This window comes from Contarinia nasturtii, unplaced genomic scaffold, assembly GCF_009176525.2.
Source record: "Contarinia nasturtii isolate CC-2019 unplaced genomic scaffold, AAFC_CNas_1.1 Cnas_scaffold_630, whole genome shotgun sequence".
Taxonomy (NCBI): domain Eukaryota; kingdom Metazoa; phylum Arthropoda; class Insecta; order Diptera; family Cecidomyiidae; genus Contarinia; species Contarinia nasturtii.
Window position 1 is genome coordinate 1,907,536 of NW_022197981.1, and position 18,515 is coordinate 1,926,050.

Below are 18,515 nucleotides of genomic sequence, written 5' to 3' on the forward strand. Positions count from 1 at the left end.
CATTTTGATCAGAATGCCGCGTATAGAGCACCGTCTTATTCATGTCTTCCGCGTATTTGTTTTTTTCTTCTTCTCACAAATACGCACACTCATACATACTTGAATCGTTGCGGCAAATATGAGATCGGGAGCAAAGGAGCAGTGAATGCGAATCTGATGTGTATATATAATGATGCATCATTTTATTGCTCATTTTTCGCGTGAATATAGTTTGCGTATGAATCGATGAGTGTGTGTGTGCTTTGTTTTTCGTTCTCTCATCCGCAAAATGTCATACACAGCGATTGTTTTGGTTTGCCATCGACCAAATGGAATAAGAAGTGACCGATTTAATTGTGATGAGGGCAGGTGCAATAATATATTTGCAGCTGCTTCAACACTAGCTTTTTCTCTCAAGAACATTTCCATTTGACACACGAAACAAGAGAACTTATCAAATCACATTGCATTTTTGAAGAATAATTCAAAAATTCCTTTTAAAATTTCAATTTTGGTTCGCGGTTCATTCGAATAGCATTCCATATCCATTGTGATTGGCATTTATCAAAGTGGTGTCATCTGCTGGCTGTTTTATGTGTTGATGAATGATTAGCGCCGCCTAGTGAAGCTCATTCCAGCACAAACCAAGTGGAAAAAAAGAGAAAGAAACAACTGAAAAAAGTGTAAGTATGAAAGAAGAAGAAGAGAAAAAAATACACACGAAAGAACTGAATGAACACACTCCGAACGTCAAATGAATTTTCAGATGAAGACGATCGAATGCATATGGCGTCTATTTACTTGAAGTAAAATAGTGTTGTATTTGCTCCTGTGATTTTGTGTTTTCCGCTGTGCCTCAACAAACTGATTGTGATAATAATAAAATCATGCATCCAGTAGGGCAGCGTAAGTATATTTGAAAAAAAAAAATGAAAGAAACAAATGGAAAACCGAATTTTTATTTTATTCGGATAAACAAGCCAGAAAATGTGCGTGTACATCGACAGCAATGAAGACGAATAGCAAATAAAAAGCTGAATTTATATATTGTGAATTTGAATGAGTACAATAAATAATAAGAAGTTTCGGTAAAAAAAATATTCATACGGTGGTTCGATGTGAATGATTCATTTTATTTTGGTGGTGTTTAAAAAACGACGAGATGATGAAGCAACAGTAGCAAAAAAAGAAGAAATTGTTCATACTTTAAAAAATAATTTTTCGTATTTATTTTGACCATAAAGTTGGTCAAACATTCAGTGTGTGTGTGTAAATGTGTGTGAAAGAAACTTGCATTTTTTTGTTTCGTGGGATGAAATCAAAGCAAAAAAAAAATCATGAAGCATTCCCTCAGGTCGTCGTCATTACGTGCATTCAATAATTATGATGATGATGATGGCGATGATGATGATTTTTTTTTATTTATGTATACAGTGTGTACAATTCAATATGTATTCTTGCATTACACGCCATGGTGTATATGGCTGAAGATATATTCAATGTTGTGTGTAAAATACGTGCTATTCACTAGATATACTGTGATGTGAATGTGTATGTGTGTGAATGTGCGCTCACACGCGCGCGCGCTTACACATTCGTATGTGTATAATATACACGTTTCATGTACGTAAGAAAGGCAAATGATATGTTTGTGTGTGTGCAGGCTGGTTTGTGTGTGTTGTTGGTCGATTTGCGCCAGAGTGCGTTGTAAGTTCTTCTTTTGTTCTATTAGAGACATTTTCTACGAACATCTATGAATTCAATATCCATTTTTTTATGTTGCAAATATTTCTAATGAAATGCAAACAAACAAATTGAAAAAAAATGCAAAAATGTGTCTTTTTTCCCAAACATCTATTGATGTTCGTTTGAAAATGATTTCAATAGTATTTAATCTCAGTGTGTCTGGTTGGTCAATAACATGCGCGCAAGCAACATCCACACATAATAACAACATATCAACGACGAATTAAAAGAAACGAGCACAAAAAGAATGGCAACAAGCAGTGTTAAACAATAATAATGCAGGAAATGGAACGATTGCGAAAAAAAGCAAAACCTCAAACCAAGACAGCATATACGATGAATGAAAATTATATTTTCCAGTACACACATCTTGTATTGTTCATGCAATTTGTTGACCTGAAACGTCCTACATGTGTTTCCTTTAAATTGCATATTTGTTGCGGCTTTTGTTATTATTTATATGACGAAAAAAATTATCGCAATTCACACACAACAGTGGCTCATTTGCTTGATTTTGTTTTTATCGTAAATTTCGCGTGGTCAGTTATCATTGACAGACATAACCGCAGTTTGAATACATACGTTGTGGCTAATCTTCGTTCATTTTCATTCATTAACAAATGCGATTGATAGACTCTATCAAGGTCCATTTCGGGTATGCAAAAAAAAAGCAAGTGGAGGCTTTTAAATCATTCGGCAGAAATGAAACATCGAACATTTCACAAAAGAATGAACATTTTACAATGACAACATATTTTCCACACTTCAGCCGATTGAAATGGAAAAATGATTGTTCGTTTCACATGATTTGGTAACTTTTGGAAATTGCGAAAGTGTTTTATTTTTGTCTATCGCGTCGCAATACTAATACATATAGATTTAATCGGAGACAGTCTATATCTATCACAATCTCTGTTTGATGTATTTTAATTTTAAAATTTGAAGCCGAATAAAAAAAAAAACAAATTCAATCTCTTCGATTGAGTGGTCAAATGCTCTCTGTCTTTTTCGTCATTTGTCTCGGTCACAAGAAATAAAAAGAAGAGACGAATCGAATTGACTTTTTTCGATCATTTGATTTAAAGACATTTAGAAACAGATCATCACTTTGTTCATTGTTTTGTTCGCTGGCACACGCTTACGACCGATACACCAGCAGCAACAAAGTTTACAATGTATGGTACACACATCTCAGTTCAAGTGAATAATACACAAATACAAAGTAAGTGGCGTTCGCGTCATTGTACTGTATGGCCATTGAGCTAGAGAGATAGAAAGGGACACACTGAAACTGTGTGTACGGTATATGTGTATAATGTGGACAGAAAAGCAGCAGCAGCAACAGCAGTTGTTCAACGTTACAAAAAGAAAAAAATACCACAACACACTGATGAAACTGTCGAATTTCAATTGAGTGTGTGAACGCGATTTTTCATTGAGTATATTTATTTATTTATTTTTTTGTTGCTTCGCTCGCTTGTCTTTTCTTTTTGTCTTCAGCCGTGTGCAGTGGTAGTAGCATTCGAGTCAAACATATACATATGACGTTGTGAATGTACAGATAAAATAGTTTCATATAAGCTCGTGTTTTTACTCTTCTCTTCTCTCATGCTCGTCATTTAATGTGTTCGTTCTACATAATTTAGGTCAATGACCGAATTTTTTTTATTGAAAACGTTGAATTTTCTACCATATTTCCATGAAAATTCGATTGGATTTTGCGAAAGTTACGGAAAATTGGTTTAGTGTTGCATAGAAAATGTTGTGATTTATGTTTGAAATTTGGTTTCTATATGATTTAAATGCAAAATGTAAACAAGAAACGTGTGTAGCTAGTTGGAGTGAGAAAAATGGAATACTTTTGATTGAGATCATGTTGTTTTCCCGACAAATAATTTCGGACATACAAACACACACACACTGTAAACAAATCCTTTGATTTTTTTTCCTATAAAGTAAATAATCGCTAAAGCAAGTGAAATAATCGAAATTGAAGAATAAAAAGTGCGTCATTTCAGAATCATCGTCTTTGTTGTGTAATTGCGTATAAAAAATACCTTTGAATAACACACAAACAAACAATAATTTGACAATCGAAAAACGTGCACTGCGAAGCACGTTTTAACCTGTTCCCTCCGCGAATCATATTGTGTTATTCAAACTCTTTGCATTACTCTCGACTAAGAGTGGTCTGTATATAGCTGGAATTAAATTATTCAACTGAATTTTGTTGGTATTACATCGACGACGACATCATCAACCATCGTAAACAATCCTGCTGTATCCTAGTCGTTGCATACCAATTGATTGAAAAAAAAAAAAAAAAATACGAGATCCACCAAAATAGAAAATCATGTCGAACAACCAAGAAAATGGTAAATTGCACTCGAATTCAATGTTTTTGTCACATAAATTCAAGCTGAATGATGTTTTTGTTTGTTTTTTAAATCGGTTCTGGTTTTTTGTTTGTGAAAAATGTCTAGTACTGATAATAAACATACAAACACACACACATATAAATTAATTTATTTGTGTGTTTGGTTTGATGTTTTTGTTTTGATTTTCACACAAATCCACACAATTTAAAAAACAAAAATTAACCTTTATGTCAAAGCATTTGTGATCAATTAAAGCCAAATTCACCACCACTACCATTACCATCAACACACTAACTAACGAATGTCACCAAACATGCACCCCCCATTTTGCATATTCGTTTCTTTTTCAGGCCAAAAGAGAACACTTTGTGAAAATGTGTTTTCTTTTATCAATTTGATTTTGATGCTTCTCTCGTTGTAACGCGTTTCCATTTGCTATTTTGTGTAGAATAAATTTTGTGATCGCGATTGTATGTTTTGTAAATATGAAAATGTATGGCTTTGATGAATGTTTGTAAATGAAATCGTTAAGATGTTACCACATAAATCCGGTATTACTTATCTATGGGAAATGATGTTGACATTTTGTGAAAACAAACACACGCAAACCGAAAATGTGCTTCGACCGACTATAAAATATATGTGCCGGCATGGATTCATTGTGACCACAAATATCCTTTGTGTCGAAGAAAACGTTTTATGCGTCGGTATCATCGATGTTCTTGTCGTTTATATTGTTGCTTGCATTTTGTTTTATTTGGTTATTTCTTTAATAATTTTTCACTAATTTGTTGCTTTATTCTACCACTTTCTTATCGTTTAGGCTAAAAAAAACTACATATGCAGCTCATTGACACCAATCGAAATTCACCAATTAAACCAAGTCTAAATAAACAAAAAAACTACCAATAAACAAATCAAAGAAAAACATAACACACAAACGATTTGCTAAAAGAACCATTGAAATAAATAATAATACAAATTGATTTAAAAAAAGAGAGAACAACTAAAACTCCTATACAAAACTTTGATAAGAACAAACATACATAAAAAACCAAAATGTGGGAAAAAAGTGAATGTATGTATATTGATAAGTTCTAAGTGGCAAAATGGGCACACGATACATATTACATTACCAAATTTGTATTTTTTACACGTTTTTCTTTTGAATTTATACTATTTTTTTACTCTTTCTCGTTATACAAAATGATTTTTTTCGTTTGCTATTTATACATTGTTTTCTCAATCGCAAAATTCATTTTTTTTTTGTCAAAATTTTTTGCCGCCTGTGATTCCTTTTCGTTTTGGATATTCGAATATTTTATCATCGTTGTTTTTTTATTTTTCAAAGTTGATTTATACTATTTATTTTCAACATTTTCTTTTTTGATCATTAAACAATCACACTTTCAATCTCAATAATCACATAATCATTTCACATCTTTTTTATATTCAAATAATGCTGATCATCATCGCTTTCAATAAATAACTAAATATCAGTTGACTAAAATCAGTTTCACTTCACCATCCAAATGGCTATGAGAAAAATAAATACTAAAAAAATTAACTAACATTTTTCACTATATGGTTATTTTTTATTTATCTGTGCTTATTTTGAACAACTTTTCATATTTTTAATTATTTTGTTGAACAAAATTATTTTTTTCATAAACTCATTTTTCATTAAAAAAAAAACATTTCACGCTTATGCGGTGCAATGAACTCTGAAGAAAATTGCATTTTAGAGCGATCATCTAATTGATTTGTTTTATCTTTTCCATTTGAAATGATGCTCAATTTCACAAAAAAAAAAACAAATAGCACCAACTGCTTCTGAGTCTGCTGTGAGCACAACGACAACAGCAACACCCGGTAAGTATAAGATTCTAACGCAAATGTACAATCAAAATACCAACATTTCGTTTCAATATCTTTGTTTGTTTATTTTCTTTATTGAATGTATGTAGGACCATTAACTGGCGTTGTATCAGCAGCAGCACCCGTTCAGCCGGATCTCCCAGTGTTCACATGCCCACGTCGGCCAAATTTGGGCCATGAGGGTCGTCCAATATTATTGCGCGCCAATCATTTTCAGATTTCAATGCCACGTGGTTTCGTTCATCACTATGATATAAACATTCAGCCGGACAAATGTCCCCGAAAAGTGAATCGTGAAATTATTGAAACAATGGTTCATGCATACAGTAAATTATTTGGTGTATTGAAACCAGTATTTGATGGTCGAAATAATTTGTATACACGTGATCCATTGCCAATTGGTAATGATCGTTTGGAATTGGAGGTAACATTACCGGGCGAAGGAAAGGATCGTGTATTTCGTGTATCGATCAAATGGTTGGCCCAGGTTTCATTATTCAATTTGGAAGAGGCACTTGAGGGTCGTACACGTCAAATTCCATACGATGCCATTTTGGCATTGGATGTTGTTATGCGACATTTGCCAAGCATGACATACACACCAGTCGGCCGTTCGTTCTTCAGTTCACCAGATGGTTATTATCATCCATTGGGTGGCGGTCGTGAAGTTTGGTTTGGTTTCCATCAGAGTGTTCGACCATCACAGTGGAAAATGATGCTTAACATTGACGGTATGGACTAATTACATTTTCTCTCATTTTCATCGGATCTAAAAAATGTATGGTGTGCATAATTTTTATTTTGAATTATATAGTTTCGGCGACTGCATTTTATAAAGCACAACCAGTAACGGACTTCATGTGCGAAGTTCTCGATATTCGTGACGTATTAGACCAGCGAAAACCACTTACAGATTCACAGCGTGTCAAATTTACAAAAGAAATTAAAGGCTTAAAAATCGAAATCACACATTGCGGAACAATGAGGCGAAAATATCGCGTGTGCAACGTTACACGGCGTCCAGCTCAAATGCAATCGTAATTATAATTTTATATCAATTGATTGATTACTTTTCTCTGGTGCAGCTATTGATTTTTCTTTTGTTTTGTTCGTCTGACAGATTCCCATTACAATTAGAAAACGGACAGACGGTTGAATGCACCGTAGCGAAATATTTCCTTGATAAATACAAAATGAAATTGAAGCACCCACACTTGCCATGTCTGCAAGTGGGTCAAGAGCACAAGCACACATATTTGCCACTGGAAGTCTGCAACATTGTTGCTGGACAGCGTTGCATCAAAAAATTAACCGATATGCAAACATCAACAATGATCAAAGCAACTGCCCGATCAGCTCCTGACAGGTAACTAAGCGGTTCGATTTCACCTTTTGATCGTTTTTAATTCGATTTTTTTTTGTGGTGTTCTTCTGCAGAGAACGGGAAATTAACAATTTGGTACGACGGGCCGATTTCAATAATGACGCCTATGTGCAAGAGTTTGGTTTGACAATTTCCAACAGCATGATGGAGGTACGCGGTCGTGTTCTTCCTCCACCAAAACTACAGTATGGTGGCCGTGTGTCATCGATCAGCGGGCAAGTAAGTACTCATGTGCAAGTGTGTCACATCATTTTAGATTATGTGTGCACATTCAAAATGTGAAACGGGTCAAAGAAGTATCCGTGACATTAAATGAATGGGCGCACATATTAATTAGTATCGTTAAGCAATTTCGACTCGTATAAGAAGCATATTAAATTCAGAAAAGCCATTATTTCCTCCACAGAATAAAGTGAGCCTTGCATCTCCCAACCAAGGTGTTTGGGATATGCGTGGCAAACAATTTTTTACCGGTGTCGAAATTCGCGTATGGGCTATCGCTTGTTTCGCACCACAACGTACTGTACGCGAGGACTCGTTGCGCAACTTTACACAACAGCTACAAAAAATATCGAACGATGCTGGTATGCCAATAATTGGACAGCCATGCTTCTGCAAATATGCCACCGGACCCGATCAAGTTGAACCAATGTTCAGATACTTAAAGAATAGCTTTAATGCACTACAACTTGTTGTAGTCGTACTTCCAGGAAAGACACCTGTTTACGGTTAGTTAGATTATCTTATTTGAATTTCAAATCAATCGATGAACGTTCGGGTTTTTCTTTCAATTTCGTTTTATAAAATGTTTGTTTCTTATAAAATAGCCGAAGTAAAACGAGTCGGTGACACCGTATTGGGAATGGCAACACAATGTGTACAAGCAAAAAATGTTAATAAAACATCGCCACAAACACTATCCAATTTATGTTTAAAGATCAATGTTAAACTCGGCGGCATCAATTCAATCTTAGTACCATCGATACGACCAAAAGTATTCAATGAGCCAGTCATATTCCTTGGAGCTGATGTGACTCATCCACCAGCTGGTGACAATAAAAAACCATCAATTGCAGCCGTTGTTGGATCAATGGATGGTCATCCATCGCGATACTCGGCCACCGTCCGTGTTCAACAGCATCGACAAGAAATTATTCAAGGTGAGCATTTCGCTATTTGAACAAATTTTACAAATTCATATCGCAATTTTTCACATTTTTTTACTCTATCTCTCTCTAACTAAAAGAGCTTAGCAGTATGGTACGTGAGCTTCTGATTATGTTCTATAAATCCACCGGTGGCTATAAGCCACATCGAATCATTTTGTATCGTGACGGAGTCTCTGAAGGTCAATTCCCACATGTGTTGCAACATGAATTGACAGCATTGCGTGAAGCTTGCATCAAATTGGAAGCTGATTATAAACCGGGAATCACATTTATTGTCGTTCAAAAACGGCATCACACACGTCTATTTTGTGCTGATAAAAAAGAACAAAGCGGTAAATCTGGCAATATTCCAGCTGGTACAACAGTCGATGTTGGCATTACACATCCAACCGAATTCGATTTCTACTTATGCAGTCATCAAGGTATTCAGGTAAGTTTCAACAAACATCAATTGTTTTTTTTTGTGTTTAGCTCCAGATGTCATTTTAAATGCTAATAATAACAAACAAAAAAATTGTAGGGCACAAGTCGACCATCACATTATCACGTTTTATGGGATGACAATCATTTCGATTCTGATGAATTGCAATGTCTTACGTATCAATTGTGTCACACATATGTTCGATGCACAAGGTCGGTGTCAATACCAGCGCCAGCATATTATGCACATTTGGTTGCATTCAGAGCCAGGTACGTTTAATTGGTTTCGTTTTTATTATCAATCTCATTCATGGATTTTATTTCTTTGCTTGAAAAATTTATATTTATCGTAATTATAATGGCTTTGTACCCGTTTTCTCCTTGATACAGATATCATTTGGTTGAAAAAGAGCATGATTCGGGTGAAGGGTCTCATCAAAGTGGTTGTTCAGAGGATCGCACGCCTGGTATGTACAAATAACAATTTCCGTTATCTATATAGATTATCTTTTCGGATCGGGACCACATTTATACAATTGAACAATTTTTGCATGCACGTAAATCGGCGATTTCTTGATACATCAACGATTTGACTTCGAATTGTGTGCCAAATTCACTGTGTTTAAAAAAATAAATCCATGTAATTTCTTTTATTTTAGGTGCAATGGCCAGAGCAATAACCGTACATGCCGAAACGAAAAAAGTGATGTATTTTGCATAAGCAACCACACATTTTCAAAGAGAAAAAAAACAAGTAACAACCACAAAACACATAACACACACACACACACGGAAAACATCCCACAGATTTTGCTTCAATTTTTTATATATAATTATCTATATATATACATAGCTAAAGGGAAAGAAGAACCTAACTATCTAAATTTAATTTTCATTGATCAGATTACATGCGCAACCATTTACATTTTTTTTTTTTGAAAACCTAGTTATCGATAGATATGATAATTTTTAAACAGAGACAAATAGATAAAAGTGAGAAAAAGAAAGAAAGAAAAAAAAATGTTGAAATTGATGAACACAAAAGTATAGAAATTATTCTCGTATCTCCACAGTAAAGTGTGGAATCAATCAAAACAAAGCGCCAAATTGGAACTCTTTTTCAAAACAATAACAGTTAGCATGTCATCATTTATGATTATCAATAATAATCCCACTTATTTAGTTGTGTTTCTTTTTTTTTATCTCTTAATTTGTAACTTATGTCAATAATAATTCGCAATATGATCTTTACAACAACAATAACAAAAAAAAAACGTTTAGTAAGAAACAAAATACTAGAAGCAACTGAATGAGCAACACAACCAAGAGGAGAATGCAAAACAAAATGATTTTCTAAGACAATATTCTTTTGTGCGCGCACGAAGAATAAATAAGACGAAAATCCAAAATTAGGTTTCATATTCTTTAATAGAGTTAACCTCGTTTCATTTTTTTTTTTATTAATTAACTAATTTTTGTTCATACATACGCCAAAATGCACTTACTACATTTCAATCGATATGCAAGCATTACATATATATTCGGTTGTTTGAGTTAATTTTTGTTCATTTTTGTCACTTTCTTTGGACCTGGTACCAATTTACCTCCATCCCCCAAAACAATTTGCTTTAATTGAATTAGTTTAGCGAGATATTAAATTTAGTTATTCAATTTTTTTTTTTTGTAATATGAAAAAGTGAAAACGAACGAACGAAAATGAAACGATTAGTCGTTTGAGTGAATAGGCGACAGAATGCATCAACATTTTTGTAAAATGGGGCTTATTGCAAACCATTTTGCATCGTTGCATTGAATGTCATGGTCTCATTGGACTTATTGTTGTCACTTTGTCTGTCTACTTAAAATTGACTATTTTATTTTCGATTCACACATTGTATCATGTATAAATTTGTTGGAAAAACAACAACAACATTACGTTTATTCTAGTTGTTAATGTTATTTAAACAAAAACAAAACAAAACACAAAAAAAGACGTGAAGAAGTTAAATACAAAACAGTAATCCGAACCGAATAATATTTATCGAATGCGTGTATTAGAAGTGTGAGTGTATAGAGAAATGTCATCTCTGACTCAATCTTGCTCTCTTTCGCTCCTCGTTGATCATAATATGTTGCAACACTTGAAGTGAGAGAACACAGATCAAAGTGGAATGACTATTGACAAAACCAACAAAACGAAAAGAAGAAAAAATTACAAACAATCAATCAATCGATCACAATTGTCGATCAAAGCATGACGGCTTTTTCTGCAAATTTTTTTTTAAATAAAGACGATTTCACCGATAAGTGTAAGATCAATTTTTTAGTGGGTGTAGATTTTTTTTTTTGTTCATATTTATCAATATTTTTTTCGTGGGTGTAAATTTTTCTTTTGATTCATATTATTTAAAAAAAAAACACACACACACAAACATATTTAAAAAAAAAACAAAGCTTTAATTATATCCTCAAAATGGCAAATTTTTTTAAGAGTTAACACAAAAAAACAGAAATTACAAATAAATTGTTAACAATAATTTTTCTCTGTTTTTGTGTATGGTAATGAAAATAATCAAAAGAAAAACGTCTTGTGGCAAACTGCAATTTCGATTCAATTTTTGAAAACGATGCATTTAAAATGGAAACAAACAAAGAGTATGCAAGCCAACCGACCTGAGAATTAGTTTTAAAACATATAGTGATGATAAAAATGAAGAATATGAAGAAAAATAAAACAAAACTGATGACAGAAACTAATTATCGTACACACTTAGAGTATAGAAAAATCACAAGTCACCGAAACCAAAACATTTGCGCGCAAGCATGAAACAACAGTATAACAACAACAATTGTACGGCCGCGATGAGAATAAGCAACATGGAAATAGAACATTTTAAAAGAAACAAAAAAAAAGGAAAAATATTGCGCGGTCCGAATTAATGTGTAATTTATTAATTTATCACAATCAAGAGGCACAGATTTTACGATGCAAAATAAATGGCATGCATATGAACACAACACGAAGTTCTGCCGTCAATCAAAGTAAATGGGAAAAATTGAAAATGAATTATCTCAGATTTTGTTGAGAACAAAAGCAGCAAATGAAAAACAACATCAAGAAAGAAAAGAAACAAAACATACGGAGCATTAAGCTAATTTATCATTTCAATGTAAGCTGAATTAATTTAAACAACACACCTGAAATTAAACTAATTATATTATTGATGAAGAAAACGAAACATTTCAACATATAAGTTGCATGTATCAATCTGAACTATTTTGACGAATAATTTAGTGACAAACAAAATGATTAAAACACATAAAACTGTAATCTGTATTGAATGCTTTATCAAAAACTTTATATACATTATTTAAAAATGTGAAATGAGAAACAAATCAACAATGGCATAAATAATTTTGAAATAATTGATTTCTATTAATTAATAAACAAGAAAAAACAACAACATTTGAATAGTAGTAATGTTTCTTTGTTAAAATAAAACAAAACACAAATTAATTAATTAATTAATTATTATTATTACATTATTATTGTATAGTATTTTGAGGTTGAAAGAGACAGAGAGACAGATAGAGAAAGGGAGCGAATAAATAGAAAAAAGAAAAAAAGATAGCCAACCAACACTCGAGCAACCAGAAGCAACGGAGAATGAATCAATAAATAGAAACAAATCATATGTACCTAATTGTAAGCGTAACGTATATATAGATAAAAACAGCAAATCAACGTTGATGATGAACAAAAAAAAAAGAAACATATGATGAATTCCGCAAAATGCCCCACTTCCGCCGCCCCCACCCCCATTCATACGATCCAACAGTGAGCATCACTGTATTGTTAAGCCAGTTTTATCAAATCGAGTTCAATTTAAATCTCTTTTATTTGGCTTAGAAACTCAAATAACGTGAAATAAAAGCCATCACAAATCAAGTTAATAGAAAAAAACTCGATCGTTCAAATATTTGCCTTGGTGTACTAGGGCTTTAAGAACTGTCGCTCTCAATACCAAAAATAAATTAAAAAAAAGTTCACGAAGAAAAAACCACAAAAGCAAACCTTAAAGACATATAAACAAAATAATCTCCTATTTTTTCACGTGAAACATTCATTTGCTCTCATAATATAGACAGTTCGAGAATAAAGGATACAAATTTTCTCCTTCCAACACAATCAATCGCACACAAACACTTACTTTAGGGGGTAGAAATTCCTCTATTCTTCATACCCAGCTCAATATTTGAACTCAAACATCGAACTCTCCAAAGTTTCACATCAATCCAAAAAAATAAGACCTTTGATTTTGGCAGTGAATACATACTTTTTTGTTTTCTTGTTTACGTTCATCACGTTTGTTATTCAGTATGTATTCAGGCTCTTGTTCTCAATGCATTCAACCATCGACAAAAAAAAAATCAAACACACACCAAAAAATAAGCTACATGCCATTGATCGTTTGAAGAATGTTTTTGTTTTAAATTTGAAACCATTAGAATATTTTCAAGAACAACCAATTTTTTTCTTGGTCATTGAATGTCTTTTGACGAGAGCCGATGTGACACATATAGACACACATTTAAAAAAAATATGAAACTAGTGTAAGAACAATTACTCATTTCACCCGAAATAGTTTCTTGTATTGATGGCGGCCACCAAAGAGAATGCTCATGAATTTTTTTTATGCATATATTGAATGGACGGCATGTGTTTGATTTGATCAAAATGCTCTAAATTATTTGTACATTCTTTTCGGCCAAAATGCATTGTGTTTCATAGTACAAACACAAATGTCGTCTCATGGTTTATTTTGTTCCATGAATCGAAAAAAAATTCATGGACATTTTTCTTTTTCTGTACGCACATCACTTGCCAATCAAATTTCTTCAAGTCTTTATGTCATCTCTTTGTAGGGTAATGGAAAAATCTTTTTACTATATTTTTATTCTTACGTAAAACAAGTGAATAAAAACTAAAAATTCGAATTTCGAAATTCAAAAAAAAAAAAAATGATTATAAATTTTATTGATGACAATTGATGATAATGGTCTTCAGTTGAATCGAAGACACATCAGAATGCAATTTTGAAACAACAAATGAAAAAACGAAGAATTAAGAGAAAAAAAAAGAAAATCATCTGCCAAAAAAACCAAAACAAATCAAACGCAAATCGAATCCATGCAGTAATAATAATGTAATAGGCGTACACACAATTAATTTTAATGTTGTTTAAGAATTTAAATGAAGAATGCAAAACAAACAAAATTATATAAACTCTTGGCGTAAATTGAATGTTGGCGTAAATTTTTTGTAGCAACGTGGGACAAATAAAAGTTCCACTAAATTTAAAATATAAATGAAAATGAAGAAATTAGCGAGAAGAAAAACGGCGTCGAAAAGAGCAACAACGTAGCATGCAAATAACACTTAAAATTACACTTACTGTATTTTTTCCCCTTTTTTGTATGGACATTTAAATTAAAAAAAAGCTAAATATTAATAAATATTACTCGTGCTAGAAATAATCGTACAAGAGTAAGGAGAAAATCCAACCCCAAACCATGCACTTAACAAGTGAAGAAAAATGAAAAAAACACAACAAGCGATTTCATATTAACTATTCATATTTATTAAGCTTTTCCGGGAGTGCTACATAATTCATATATTTTATGAAACAAAAACAAATTGAAATAAATTAATTCGAATGATATATCCATTGATATGCTCCACTTATTTTCTCGACGCAAAATCAAAACAATCAACCAAATATTTAAAGAATGAAAAAAAAATAACAATAAATGATTAACAATTTTTAAATGTGAGAAATTGAAAATAAAGATAATACATATGTAACATTTATTATAAGGCATAAAAAGCGGTAAACACGAAAAAATGGGAAACTGAGACCTAACTAATTGGCTTTTCCACAGATTTTTTTTTATTTTTTTTTTTTTTATAATTTTAAGAGAAGATAAAAAAACATGTAAACAAGCAACCATATTCTACTTTTGTAGGCAAAGACGATATATATGTAATTTTAAAATATCAGAACAACAACAACAAAAAAGAAACAACAAAATAGCATCAATAATTTGTCAAATTTGTGTCACATCTCCCATTTTCACGCAACACCTCTATGTGTGTTGAATGAAATGAAAAAAATAAAATAAAATAGATAATAAAAAATACAAATGATCTAATAGGTTTAATTCAAATTGATTTCTTTTTTGGTTTTATTGCAGCATTTTTTCTTCTTTTCTTAAAGTCTTTTCCAGTGACTCATTTTTTCTACTTCAAATGTTGATACATGTCTTTGAATTGCAAAATTGTGCTTCAAAGTGAACATTTATTGATTTAAAAATAAATAAAGAGTACATCAGCTGTGAGTGTTGAATCCTCAACATTCGGTGCGTAAATTTTGGACGATCTCTTGCGATAAAATGATGAAAGCGGCTGCCAGCATTGGACAACCATCACTTTCTGAAATCCCCAATATTTTCCATCTTGAAACATTTCTTCGCGCCAAAAGACGTAATTAATTATTTAATCAATCTTTAAAAAATCACAAGATCGAATCAATCGTCATGGCTTTTTAAGATCAAATCAATCGTCATGGCTAATGTAAAATATGATAGTGCAAATTAAATAGTGTAAGAAAGATATATTTTTGTTTTGTGTTTAATATTTATGTTAAAATATTGTGAATGGTGGCGCCACATGCAACTCTTGATTCAAATTGGATTCAACACAAAATAAGGTTAAATTCGAATTATTTGAACTGGATAAAATCAAACCACTGCGGATCTTCCATTATTTTTTTAGTAGAAATTTAACAATTGAATTCTCTAGAATAAATACAGCGTATGATACGGTCGCACACCATAGGTTGTTTTTACATACATTTTTTGCTGTATTTTGTATGACGGTGTTTCGCTTTGAAATGCAACCTTTTCATACGCTGTTTTTATTCTATAGCAATCAATTTCACAAATTTTAATGTTTGCTGTCTTTAGTATTTTTTTATTCAGTCAAATGTATGTACGTGAGATATATTTGAATTGATATCCAGTGATCATATTCAAATAATGAGACGAGAACGAAGAGCGAAGTATTTCGTCGATTGCGCAAATAAATAATTCAAAACTAAACAAAGTTCTACACTTGTTGCACAAATACACATAAAATCGTCCTATCAACACATTCTTTGGAAATGACAATCATGATATTGAATATGCGCCACAGATTTTTGACTGAACAAGTTTAAAGTTGAGAGGAAAAAGTGTGAGCGTGAAGAGAGAGAGAGAGAGAGAGAGAGCGATAGCAATAAATGTGTTTATCCGTTCGCTTGGTGTTCTTATGACTTTGTTTAATGTAAACACAAATATTTGCTGACTTCTACATTTCAGTAGCCGCGAACAGTATCGGTCAACAGCATCGCTGTATGTTAAAAAGAGATAGAATTTGGGTTTCATATTTCAAGCATCTAGACGAAATTCAAGAGAAATCGTTAACACTTATTGTTGCGGCGTTCACTGTGACAGTTTGATATCTGCTAGATTTGATTTTAGTTTGAATATATCGACGTTTCTATAGCGCCTGTGAAAACGAGTTAACTTTTCAAAACGATTTTATTCAAACGTGAGCCCTTTCATCTATCGTTCGTTTTACTTGATTAAATTTCAATTGTGTAATTATTGAATTGCCATCAAAACATAGTGAAGTGAATTGGGAACAACAAAATAATATCGTTTTTCGTTCGTAGCACGTGTCTCAGAATGGATGAAGCTATCAAATTGATTCGATCGTTATTGATCGTCTCTAGTGGGGGTTTATCGATTGATCAAATCAATAAAGAGTATCGTGAAGAGGTTGGCGAATGGATTCCATTCAAAAAGTTTGGCTTCAACTCATTGGAAGATCTTTTACGGGCATCTGGCCAATTTTCTGGTAAAAGAACAGCGGCTGGAACGATTGTGACGGCAAAACTTACTAAAAATTCGGCTCACATAATTGAAATGCGGAGCAATCAAAGTGTCAGCGCTGGCGAACGAAAACGACGCAAAAAGTTTGCAACGAAAAAAGCAAGTTTGGCGCGTCCACAAATAAGAAGCAATACAATGACATCAAGAACAAGAAACCAAACGTCAACAACAACAAGATTGAATTCAATGCCACAGCGCAGACCATTCAGTCAAAACGGAACGAAAAATCCAACGTCAATGGCTACTGTGTCGTATGCACCTATGGCTACTGTGTCGACGTCAAATCAACAACCAAAGCAACCAACTATTACATCGCACAATGAAAAAGTATCGCAAAATACAAACGAACAATGTGCAACTGTTGATAAGCCGGCTCACAAACAGTTGACATCAAATGAAAGTCGACCAATTGCAAACGGATATCTATCGCAAGTGGAATCGTCAATACCATCAAAACCAAAGCTGAAAATTAATCTGCAATCACGATTGGCCCCAAAACAAACAGAGTCAAAAATACCAGATGAACTGCCGTCATCATATTCAAATGATTTACAATCGCCATTATCTCCAAAACAACTCAATATCCGGTTAGTAAAACCCGAAGAACAACATCGAAGTGATTCCGAGCCAAAAACACCCGATGAAGAACCACCAATACAAACGTCAAAACGGTCAACGAAAAGCTACACACCAGCAACTACACCGGCAAAATCGCGATTAAACCCGGATTTATATGCGCGATTGGGGCCAAAAGTACGAGATATTGAGCAACGCTTGGTGGAGCCAAGCTTAGCACCAATGTCAACGTCAACGAAACCGTCTGGTGAAATTGCTAAAAAATTGACATTTGATGAACGACCGAAAACATTGAATTTACATGCTCGGTTAACAGCGAAACAACCATCACCCGTTGCAAATGAAATCGAAGAATCAACAATCTCATCATCAACTATTCCACCACGAAATAAACTTCTGAAAATACTTCAGGAATGTCAGAAGAAACATGAGGCCAAAGAAGAGTCACCAGAAAAAATAAAAAAGTCCATCGCAAAACGCTTGGTCACTTTTGACCCGAAAACGGTCATCATTGGCGGCGAAAGTATCATTGAAAATGGCCAACCAAAAACGGCAACACAAACAATTGAAGAAATGCCCAAATTGGTAACGAATATACACGCACGACTGCAACCGAAACAAACTCAACAAAATTCGGATATAGACCAACTAAGCGAAAAGGTAAGGCGAAATGGGAATTTTATCGAAATAAAAGTATAATCACGATTTTTCTATCTTCTTTCAGTTGAACGGCGTCAGTCTGATGGAAGTTGACGATACAACCGATTCACCGGAAAAGAAAGCGAACCTTCATTCACGACTGCAACAAAAGCAATTGGAAATGGACTGGGAAGAGATAAGCTGGACTCGTTCGGTTCGCCAAATTGGCAGCGGAATGCTTGTCACGATTCAATTTTAACAAACAAAAGCGTGTTAAGCCGACCAAATCGAAATTAAATGCGAAAACATCATTAAAAACAAATCAATTTTGTTACAATCACATTCAAAAAT

At 33.1% G+C, this 18,515-nt stretch overlaps 2 protein-coding genes across 6 annotated transcripts; both read left to right on the plus strand.

The window, feature by feature from the left end:
* The first annotated feature begins 744 nt into the window (after positions 1 to 744).
* LOC116340240 (protein argonaute-2) lies at positions 745 to 11,867 on the plus strand. Of its 4 annotated transcripts, XM_031766618.1 has the most exons (14): positions 787 to 885; positions 3,744 to 4,100; positions 4,927 to 5,181; positions 5,925 to 5,975; positions 6,071 to 6,712; positions 6,796 to 7,018; positions 7,102 to 7,347; positions 7,419 to 7,584; positions 7,754 to 8,093; positions 8,193 to 8,525; positions 8,612 to 8,964; positions 9,055 to 9,224; positions 9,345 to 9,421; positions 9,614 to 11,867. In XM_031766618.1, the coding sequence occupies exons 3-14, from the start codon at positions 5,163 to 5,165 to the stop codon at positions 9,673 to 9,675; spliced, it is 2,682 nt and encodes an 893-aa protein (XP_031622478.1). In that variant the 5' UTR covers positions 787 to 885; positions 3,744 to 4,100; positions 4,927 to 5,162; the 3' UTR covers positions 9,676 to 11,867. The 4 variants fall into 4 exon arrangements, with proteins under 4 accessions (XP_031622479.1, XP_031622477.1, XP_031622478.1 ...); XM_031766617.1 differs by lacking the exon at positions 3,744 to 4,100 and having other exon boundaries at positions 776 to 885; XM_031766616.1 differs by lacking the exon at positions 4,927 to 5,181.
* Positions 11,868 to 16,386: 4,519 nt separating this feature from the next.
* LOC116340349 lies at positions 16,387 to 18,501 on the plus strand. Of its 2 annotated transcripts, XM_031766812.1 has the most exons (3): positions 16,387 to 16,605; positions 16,730 to 18,185; positions 18,250 to 18,501. In XM_031766812.1, the coding sequence occupies exons 2-3, from the start codon at positions 16,743 to 16,745 to the stop codon at positions 18,421 to 18,423; spliced, it is 1,617 nt and encodes a 538-aa protein (XP_031622672.1). In that variant the 5' UTR covers positions 16,387 to 16,605; positions 16,730 to 16,742; the 3' UTR covers positions 18,424 to 18,501. The 2 variants fall into 2 exon arrangements, with proteins under 2 accessions (XP_031622672.1, XP_031622671.1); XM_031766811.1 differs by having other exon boundaries at positions 16,388 to 18,185.
* Positions 18,502 to 18,515: the final 14 nt, after the last annotated feature.